General features: G+C 45.1%; 1 protein-coding gene across 1 annotated transcript in view; it reads left to right on the forward strand.

Moving 5' to 3' along the window:
* LOC120910469 (complexin-4-like) overlaps nucleotides 1-1096 on the forward strand; it is a 91455-nt gene extending 90359 nt beyond the window's left edge. Inside the window, exon 3 of the mRNA XM_040322229.1 lies at nucleotides 770-1096. Within this exon, the coding sequence (XP_040178163.1) occupies nucleotides 770-988 (219 nt within the window). The 3' untranslated portion in view covers nucleotides 989-1096. The remainder of the gene's footprint in view (nucleotides 1-769) is intronic.
* The last annotated feature ends 9863 nt before the right edge of the window (nucleotides 1097-10959 follow it).

The raw sequence follows: 10959 nt of genomic DNA on the forward strand, positions 1-10959 counted from the left end.
ACATGTGAAGAAATTAATCAATTCTGTTTGGAGGATTTAGACCTGTCATCCACCTGCTCAGCGGGGGATCAGCAGATCGATCCACCGCTGAGTAAGTGGGGTCCGCCAAGCAGACAAGCCTGTGTGAAAGGACCCCAACCCTTTTCCAAAGCTTGCTATCGAGAATATAACTGATGTTAACACAAATATTTTTTTGTCTGAATTTGAATTTATTATTGTATTTTGAAAGAACCTGGTTACAGCTGTGGCCTCCTATTGCTTTGGTGCCTATCTGCACAGGTTACACTTGTGCTGCAAATAATTATGTATATGAATGATAATTTCATGCAAATTAACGTAATTTAAAACACACAGCTCCAAGACATCTAATTTGCAGCCAAGACTTTCACACTATTATAAATTTAATTGTTTCTTACTGCGGTTTGTGGTTTCTTGTAATGTCCTCCGTGAGATCTTTTAAACTTTCCTTTTCTATCTAACTTCTATTTGTTTGGAACGATTAGTGTACATTAGTTGTGGTCATGTGCACTGCTATATGCACACTACAAATCCTCAAGTCCATATTTCCTAGTCAATCTTGGGAGCAAGCAAGACAGGGGACCATGACAGTGGGACCATGAAGAACAAATGCAGCCAGCCACCTTTCAATAGGAAATCGGGTCATTAGTGCAATAAAAAGCAATTTGGCGAAGGCTGAGAGCAATAGAAGTCACTTTTGAGTTAAGAATACATATAAAAAAAATACATTTTTTTTTTTTTTAATCTGCAGAGTGAGAAGGATGATGCCCAGTTGCAGATGGCAGGGGGAGATGTGGAGCTTCCAGAAGATCTTGCGAAGATGGTGCAGGAGGATGAAGAGGAGGAAGAAGAACAGGGCTTTTTACATTCCATGCTGCCTGACTTTGATATGAATGTGCTGAAGACAAGGGCTCAAGGAACCATTACAGAAGTGAAAAAAGTAGCTGAGGAAAAATGTGAGATAATGTGACAAATTATGAGAATGGATAATCAGGCTGAAATAAATAAAGCTGCAAATGCTCTTTAGCAATATTCAATTATGTGTATTATGATTTAATAAACTTTTATTCTCACTGAATCATTATGCTACTATTTAGGCCAATAGTATTGTTATTAATTGTACATCTATCATTTCTACAGCAAAAGTGTCTAACATAATGGATTTCTTTAGTTTCTGGCAATTGCAATGTAACAGTAAAACTGAACTGTAATCTCTAACCTTTTTCCAGGTACTGTAGTATGTTAATACTACCACATGAGGGAGTGTTTGATCTCTAGTCTAGAACACTCAGCTATAACTGGCTGCACAGTGTACGCATTTCAAGTGTTCATGGCACTGCACTTTGCTATGAAATTATTTTGTCTGTGTATACCTTTGCAAAGCAGAGATTGCATAATACGCCAACACAATCAGCCGATTAGAGTAATAATAATTATGTATTTGCATTACAGTGTAAATGTATTAAATTGTGGTGGGCTTAACCTGGGCCATGACTCATTTTATTATTATCATCATGTTTATCATATTATGACCACTTTAACCACTTCAATACAGTGCTTCTAAACCCCCTTCTTACCCAGACCAATTTTCAGCTTTCGGTGCTCTCACACTTTGAATGACAATTACTCAGTCATGCAGCATTGTACCCAAATAAAAATTGCGTCCTTTTTTTCACACAAATAGAGCTTTCTTTTGGTGGTATTTAATCACTCGTGGGTTTTTTATTTTTTGCGCTATAAACAAAAAAAGACCGTAAATTTTGTGAAAAATTGCCTTTTTCTTTGTTTTTGTCATAAAATTTAGCAAATTAGTAATTTTTCTTCATACATTTTGGCCAAAATGTATACTGCTACATATCTTTGGTAAAAATAACCCAAATTGGTGTATATTATTTGGTCTTTGTGAAAGTTATAGAGTCTACAAACTATGGTGCCAATCCCTGAAAAATGATCAATCTGATCACACTTGAAGTACTGACTGCCTATCTAATTTCTTGAGATACTAACAAGTCAGAAAAGTACAAATACCCCCCAAATTACCCCATTTTAGAAAGTAGACATTCCAAGGTATTAAATAAGTAGCATGGCGATTTTTTTTAAGTTGTAATTTTTTCCCACAATTCTTTGCAAAATGAAGAATTTTTTTTTTTTTTTTTTTTTACAAAATTGACATATTAACTGGCTATTTCTCTCACAGAGCATATGCATACAACAAATTACACCCCAAAATACATTCTGCTGTTCCTCCTGAGTATGGGGATATCAAATGTGTGGGACTTTTACACAGCCTGGCCACATACAAAGGCCCAACATTGAAGTAGCGCCATCAGGCGATCTACGAGCATAAATTGCACATCTCATTTCTCAACCACCTATTACACTTTTGAAGGCCCTGGAGCACCAGGACAATGGAATTGCCCACAAAATTACCCCATTTTGGAAAGCAGACACCCCAACGTATAATCTAGGAGGCATAATGAGTCTTTTGAGCGGTTATTTTTTTCCAGAAGTTTTGGGAAAATGTGCAAAAAAAATGAAAACGCATTTTATTTACACAAAGTTGTCTATTTATAAAGATATTTCGAACACATAGCATATGCATAGCAAAAATGACACCCCAAAATACATTCTGCAACTCCTCCTGAGTATGGGGATACCAAATGTGTGGGACTTTTACACAGCCTGGCCCCATACAAAGGCCCAACATTGAAGTAGCACCATCAGGCGATCTACGAGCATAAATTGCACATCTCATTTCTCAACCACCTATTACACTTTTGAAGGCCCTGGAGCACCAGGACAATGGAATTGCCCAACAAATGACACCATTTTGGAAAGCAGACACCCCAACGTATAATCTATGAGGCATAATGAGTCTTTTGAGCGGTTATTTTTTTTCCAGAAGTTTTGGGAAAACGTGGAAAAAAAAATAAAACTCATTTTTTTTACACAGAGTTGTCCATTTATAAGATATTTCCAACACATAGCATGTACATAGCAAAAATTACACCCTAAAATACATTCTGCTACTCGTTCTGAGTATGGGGATACCACATGTGTGAGACTGTTACACAGCTTGGCCACATACAGATGCCCAACATCCAAGTAGCACCATCAGGCATTCTAGGAGCATACATTACATATATAATTTCCTGGCAACCTATCATTTTTGAAGGCTCTTCATATTTCTAACACATAGCATGTACATACCTAGAATTACAATCCAAAATAAATTATATTGCGGAAAGGGTAAAAAAAAGTCTTACCTGTGCTTTTAGTAGTGTCCACAGAAGAGAGCACTGGTCCAGGCAGCAGTCAGGGATGTGTTTAGCGACAGCTATAGTGATTCTCCAGGCAGCATATTTCCAGATAGCAGTGGTCTGGCTCATTCATGCCGCAGGCAAATATGATGGCAGGCATGATGGCAGTAAGTCAGCAGCAGGCTGAGGGCTGCAATCGGGTAAGACCTGTGCACAGGGGCACAGGGGTAGAGGCTTCGACCCACCCAAATCTCTATGAAGCCTCCGGACTCCAGACCCTAATCCGGAAATTACGAAACCCGGAGAAAACAAAAAAAATGTTTTCTCCATCCGGAAAAACTATTCTGGAGCCCCTCACATATGTGAGACCCCTGTGTACTACAATAGCAGGGCAACAGATCAGTCCAAGTGGAAGGCAAATGCATAGTCCATAAAACAAGCCAGGGTCAGTTCACGTGAAATCAGTCCAAACGGTAGGCAGAGGCATTGTCAAAAAACAGGCCAGGGTCAGTTTACGTGGAAGCAGTCCAAGCGGTAGGCAAAAGCATAGTCCATAAAACAAGCCAGGGTCAGTTCACGTGAAATCAGTCCAAACGGTAGGCAGAGGCATTGTCAAAAAACAGGCCAGGGTCAATTTACGTATAAGCAGTCCAAACGGTAGGCAGAGGCATAGTCAAAAAACAGGCCAGGGTCAGTTCACGTGGAAGGCAGTAGGATGAAAATGGTCAGAAAATGGTGAGATGGGGGAAATGGTTAAAAATATAGACTAATATTTTAGGGATTCATGATAATTTTCGAAGCATTCTCCAATGCAAAGGCCAGGTTGGGAGGGACATCGGGGACAATGGTAGCTGGTATCTTTTCGAAATCCTTTTTTGCTGCACACGCGACATCTTTTTTGCCGTCTTCGGCCTTCTTCGGATGGTGGGATGTTGTAAGGGTAGTGGCGTCCATGAAGTCGGCTAACAACATCAGAGCAAAGGGTTTCAGAGGGGGGTCTTTTTGCATAGATGAGGGCCATGACTACTTCTTCTGTGAAGTGTAGGAAGGGGGCAGGGTTTTCAGTGGATTTGGAGTAGACTACATAAGAGTTATAAATGGCCAAATGGATAAGGTAAATTGCTACCTTCTTGTACCAGAATCGGGACCTCCTTATTGATAGATAGGGCTGAATCATTTGATCGTTGAAATCCACCCCCCCCATGTACAAATTATATTCTTGGACACATGTTGGCTTTTCAATGGGACCTTGTCTTCGTTGAACAACAACAGCAGTGTCATTATGAATGGTGGACAGCATGTGCACGTCTCTGCTATCCTTCCACCTCAAGGCCAGCACTTCGTTGCACCTCAGTGTTGCTCTTTGCCCCCTTTGCAGCTTTTTGCTTACAATGGATTGTGGGAAGCCCTTCCTATTTTTTCTGGAGGTTCCGCAGGCCAGGGTTTTTTCAACATATAAGTGTCGGAAAAGGGGCAGGCTCGTATAAAAATTGTCAAGGTAAAGATGATATCCTTTTCTCAGGAGTGGGTAAGCCAGGTCCCATACAATTTTTCCAGCTGTGCCTATGTAGGCCGGGCACTCAGGGGGCTGGAGCTGGGAATCTTTTCCTTCATATATGCGGAACGCATACAAATATCCCGTGGCTCTCTCACACAGTTTGTAAAACTTGACACCATATTTAGCCTTTTTACTAGGAATATATTGCTTTATTCCTAGACGGCCACAAAAGGGTACCAGGGATTCATCCACACATATGTGTTTATCGGGGACATAGAGTTCTGCAAATTGTTGGGAAAGGAAATTTATCAGGGGGCGAATCTTATACAACTTATCGGAATCTGGATGATTACGGGGAGGGCACTGGGTATTGTCATTGATATGAAAGAATCTCATTATCATTTCATATCGGGACCTGGGCATTGTGGCAGAATACATGGGCTGGTGGTAGATGGGTTTGGTGGACCAATAGGAATGTCCTTGAATTTTTTTGTTAAGCCCCATGTTTATCGTAAGGCCAATAAACAATTTGAACTCCTCCAAATTTACTTCTCTCCACTCAAATGGACGGGCATAAGATGATTGGGGGTTGTTGGCAATAAACTGCTGGGCATACAAATTTGTCTGGTTGATAAGGAACTGCAGAAAAGTGTCGGGCAAAAAAAGATGAAAAAAATCAATTTCTAAAAAATTTTGGGTGTTGGCCTGCACACCTGGCTGTGCTGTGAAAGGGGGAATAATTGTTGATCCAGATCCGGAAGGCAGCCATGTTGGATTGGCAAGAACATCTGGCATAAATGTAGTGGCCCTGGCTCCTGGGGGACGTGACACTCCAGGAGTTGGGGGGGTTGAATTTCTTGCGCTGGTACTTGGATGTGATGTGGCAGCATTGGTACTGGGCCTGGGCATTTGTTCGCGAGGGGTTTCGCTGGCGGCATCGCTGGTACTGGACCTTTGTTCCCGGGGCCTATTGCTGGCGGCAGCGCTGGTACTGGGCCTATTGCTGGCGGCAGCGCTGGTACTGGGCCTATTGCTGGCGGCAGCGCTGGTACTGGGCCTATTGCTGGCGACAGCGCTGGTACTGGGCCTATTGCTGGCGGCTGCCTGGTTTTCAGAGGGCCTTGCCCTTTTAGGGGGGACCCATTCTTCATCTGAGTCATTGCTGTGTTGAATCGGTTCAAATGACGAATTTGATTCGGAATCAGAAATGGAATCTGATGAGAGCTCCCCGGTGCTCTCATCGGTCATTGAGATGATCTGGAACGCCTCCTCACCAGAATACAATCTTTTGGACATTTTGGCGGGTAGCTGTATACGATGGGTGGCAGGTGACGGTCACTGATGGGTGATGGTGTGACGGGAGATGGTCACTGATGGGGTGACAGGCCACGGACGGTGACGGGTGATGGGTGACAAGCCACAGACGGTGACGGCGATGGTCACAGATGGGTGACAGACGATGGTCACTAATGGGGTGACAGGTCACAGACGGTGATGGGTGATGGTCACAGATGGGTGACAAGCGACAGACGGTGACGGGTGATGGTCACAGATGGGTGACAAGCGACAGACGGTGACGGCGATGGTCACTGATGGGTGCACCGCTGATGGTCACTGATGGGTGACGGGTGATAGGGCATGTCACTGATGTGTGACGGGTGCACCGCTGATGGGTGATGGGAGATAGAGCACAGTCACTGATGGGTGACGCGTGATGGGTGACAGGTGCACCGCTGATGGTCACAGATGGGTGACAGGGCAGGTCACTGATGGGTGACGGGTCACTGATAGGTGACGGGTGACAGGACGGGTCACTGATGGGTGACGGGTGACAGGACGGGTCACTGATGGGTGACGGGTGACAGGACGGGTCACTGATGGGTGACAGGACGGGTCACCGATGGGTGACGGGACAGGGCAGGTCACTGATGGGTGACGGGACAGGGCAGGTCACTGATGGTTGACGGTTGATGGCAGTCTCTTTGTGTGACAGGTGCACTTTATGGGTGACTGTTGGGTGACTAGTGACAATTGGGGGGGGCAAAGGGACAGGTGTGGTGTTTGTGCAGACACTACAGAAACACAGAACTAACTCACTGCTTCTAGCTCTTCTCTCCTCACACTGGAAACGATGTGTGAGGAGAAAAAGAGCTGGCAACAGTGTTGCAGGCTCTGTGTTTACATTTAGTGATCAGGCTGTGAATGGATCACAGCTGATCACGTGGTACACAGCCCTGACCAATGGCTGTGTACCATTGTCGGTGACGAGCAGTGTTCCCGAGAACACGCTGCCACCGACGTGCACTCGCGGCGCGCGCGCGATCGCGCGCGCGACGCATACACCGCTTCTTCCTATTATGTGATCAGCCGTGAATTCATCACGGCCGATCACAGGGTTAACAGCGCATCCGCGCCGCTGTTCACCCCTGTCGGTGACGAGCGGTGTCTCGGTGACACGCCGCCACCGACAGTACAGGGATGCGCGCACGCGATCGCGCGCATTCCCTATTTAAATGACATGACGTCATATGACGTCCTGTCAGAACAATGGAGTCCTCCGCCCGCCGTCATTTGACGGCGCGCGGTGGACAAGTGGTTAAAGAGGTATTAACTCTAAAACTAAAAATACAATATATTGCAGCTTACCAGTACTTAGATGTGGTGAGCTTCACTAGTGTTATACTTTTTATATTTTTATTTTTTAGCTTTTTGTTCCCCTTTAGGGATGAGCTTCGCGTTCGATACAAACCTATGTTCGACTCGAACATCGGTCGTTCGATCGTTCGACGAAACTCGAACAAAACGGGTCGTTCGCGCCAAATTCGAGTGACGCAAAACGTCCCATAATTCACTGCGGCGTTGAGCGCTGATGATTGGCCAAGCATGCTGTATGTCCCGCATGCTTGGCCAATCACAGCACGCAAAAAATGAAGATCCATAATTGGCCAAAGCCAGGGTGGCTTTGGCCAATTATGGCTCAGGGGGATTAGTACACGCCCCACACTATAAAAGGGTGCTGTTTAATACCACCTAAACGCAGTTGGTGTCACTGCGTGTGTGCTGTTACATAGCACTTGAGCGCAGTCGCTCTTACTGCGCGGGTGCTGTTTAATACCACCTGAACGCAGTTTGTGTGATTGCGACTATTTTGTAACATAGCACCTGAACGCAGTCGCTCTTACTGCGCGGGTGCTGTTTAATACCACCTGAACGCAGTTGGTATGACTGCGACTATTTTGTTACATAGCACCTGAACGCAGTCGCTCTTACTGCACGGGTGCTGTTTAATACCACCTAAACGCAGTTGGTGTCACTGCGTGTGTGCTGTTACATAGCACTTGAACGCAGTCGCTCTTACTGTGCGGGTGCTGTTTAATACCACCTAAACGCAGTTGGTGTGACTGCGACTATTTTGTTACATAGCACCTGAACGCAGACGCTCTTACTGCGCGGGTGCTGTTTAATACCACCTAAACGCAGTTGGTGTCACTGCGTGTGTGCTGTTACATAGCACTTGAACGCAGTCGCTCTTACTGTGCGGGTGCTGTTTAATACCACCTAAGCGCAGTTGGTGTCACTGCGTGTGTGCTGTTACATAGCACTTGAGCGCAGTCGCTCTTACTGTGCGGGTGCTGTTTAATACCACCTGAACGCAGTTGGTGTGACTGCGACTATTTTGTTACATAGCACCTGAACGCAGTCGCTCTTACTGCGCGGGTGCTGTTTAATACCACCTGAACGCAGTTGGTATGACTGCGACTATTTTGTTACATAGCACCTGAACGCAGTCGCTCTTACTGCACGGGTGCTGTTTAATACCACCTAAACGCAGTTGGTGTCACTGCGTGTGTGCTGTTACATAGCACTTGAACGTAGTCGCTCTTACTGTGCGGGTGCTGTTTAATACCACCTAAACGCAGTTGGTGTGACTGCGACTATTTTGTTACATAGCACCTGAACGCAGACGCTCTTACTGCGCGGGTGCTGTTTAATACCACCTAAACGCAGTTGGTGTCACTGCGTGTGTGCTGTTACATAGCACTTGAGCGCAGTCGCTCTTACTGCGCAGGTGCTGTTTAATACCACCTGAACGCAGTTAGATAGATAGATAGATAGATAGATAGATAGATAGATAGATAGATAGATAGATAGATAGATAGATAGAGCAGGAAGGCTAGTCAGTATAGTTAAATCTACAGTTTGTAGAGAATATATTCACATCCCTAGGAGTTGTCAATATATTTGTAAACTGTATAGCTCAGCTAGATCTGCTATTAGTATCTGTCAGGCAGGAGATTGTTCTACATGCAGTGCTCTAACGTGTTGTATTGGCTGCATTAGGGATTAGCTTAAACATAGTACTCTGTTATTCAACGTGTGCTAGGTAATTGCACATACACGCATTACCTGTTACTGCACGTGTGCAATTTATTTGCACAGAAACGCATTCGCTGTTAATGCAACTGGGCTATTGAATTGCACAGAAACGCAGTCATTCTTACTGTGTGTGTGCTGTTTAATAGCAACTAAACGCAGTTGGTGTCACTGCGTGTGTGCTGTTACATAGCACCTGAATGCAGTCGCTCTTACTGTGCGGGTGCTGTTTAATACCACCTAAACGCAGTTGGTGTCACTGCGTGTGTGCTGTTACATAGCACTTGAGCGCAGTCGCTCTTACTGCGCGGGTGCTGTTTAATACCACCTGAACGCAGTTAGATAGATAGATAGATAGATAGATAGATAGATAGATAGATAGATAGAGCAGGAAGGCTAGTCAGTATAGTTAAATCTACAGTTTGTAGAGAATATATTCACATCCCTAGGAGTTGTCAATATATTTGTAAACTGTATAGCTCAGCTAGATCTGCTATTAGTATCTGTCAGGCAGGAGATTGTTCTACATGCAGTGCTCTAACGTGTTGTATTGGCTGCATTAGGGATTAGCTTAAACATAGTACTCTGTTATTCAACGTGTGCTAGGTAATTGCACATACACGCATTACCTGTTACTGCACGTGTGCAATTTATTTGCACAGAAACGCATTCGCTGTTAATGCAACTGGGCTATTGAATTGCACAGAAACGCAGTCATTCTTACTGTGTGTGTGCTGTTTAATAGCAACTAAACGCAGTTGGTGTCACTGCGTGTGTGCTGTTACATAGCACCTGAATGCAGTCGCTCTTACTGTGCGGGTGCTGTTTAATACCACCTAAACGCAGTTGGTGTCACTGCGTGTGTGCTGTTACATAGCACTTGAGCGCAGTCGCTCTTACTGCGCGGGTGCTGTTTAATACCACCTGAACGCAGTTTGTGTGACTGCGACTATTTTGTAACATAGCACCTGAACGCAGTCGCTCTTACTGCACGGGTGCTGTTTAATACCACCTAAACGCAGTTGGTGTCACTGCGTGTGTGCTGTTACATAGCACTTGAGCACAGTCGCTCTTACTGTTCGGGTGCTGTTTAATACCACCTGAACGCAGTTGGTGTGACTGCGTGTGTGCTGTTACATAGCACTTGAGCGCAGTCGCTCTTACTGCGCAGGTGCTGTTTAATACCACCTGAACGCAGTTGGTGTGACTGCGACTATTTTGTTACATAGCACCTGAACGCAGTCGCTCTTACTGCACGGGTGCTGTTTAATACCACCTGAACGCAGTTGGTGTGACTGCGACTATTTTATACATAGCACCTGAACGCAGTCGCTCTTACTGCGTGGGTGCTGTTTAATACCACCTAAACGCAGTTGGTGTCACTGCGTGTGTGCTGTTACATAGCACTTGAACGCAGTCGCTCTTACTGTTCGGGTGCTGTTTAATACCACCTAAACGCAGTTGGTGTGACTGCGACTATTTTGTTACATAGCACCTGAACGCAGTCGCTCTTACTGCGTGTGTGCAGTTTACTAACACCTGAACGCAGTCGGCGTGACTGCGCCTGTTTTGTTACATAGCACCTGAACGCATAAATATGGCTGGAAGGACAAAGAGAGGCAGAGAGTCACGAGGGCAAGCAGGCTCTGCATCTAGAGGTAACACTGGTGGTGGATGTGGTGCATCCTCTTCAGCACGTGCCCGTGGCCGCTCTTCCCTTTTTTTCGGGAGCTGGCCGTGTTGAGCCTCAACATGCAGAGAAATTAGTTGAGTGGATGACCAAGCCGTCCTCGTCCTCCTCATCCTCTC

This window comes from Rana temporaria, chromosome 1 (assembly GCF_905171775.1).
Source record: "Rana temporaria chromosome 1, aRanTem1.1, whole genome shotgun sequence".
NCBI lineage: Eukaryota > Metazoa > Chordata > Amphibia > Anura > Ranidae > Rana > Rana temporaria.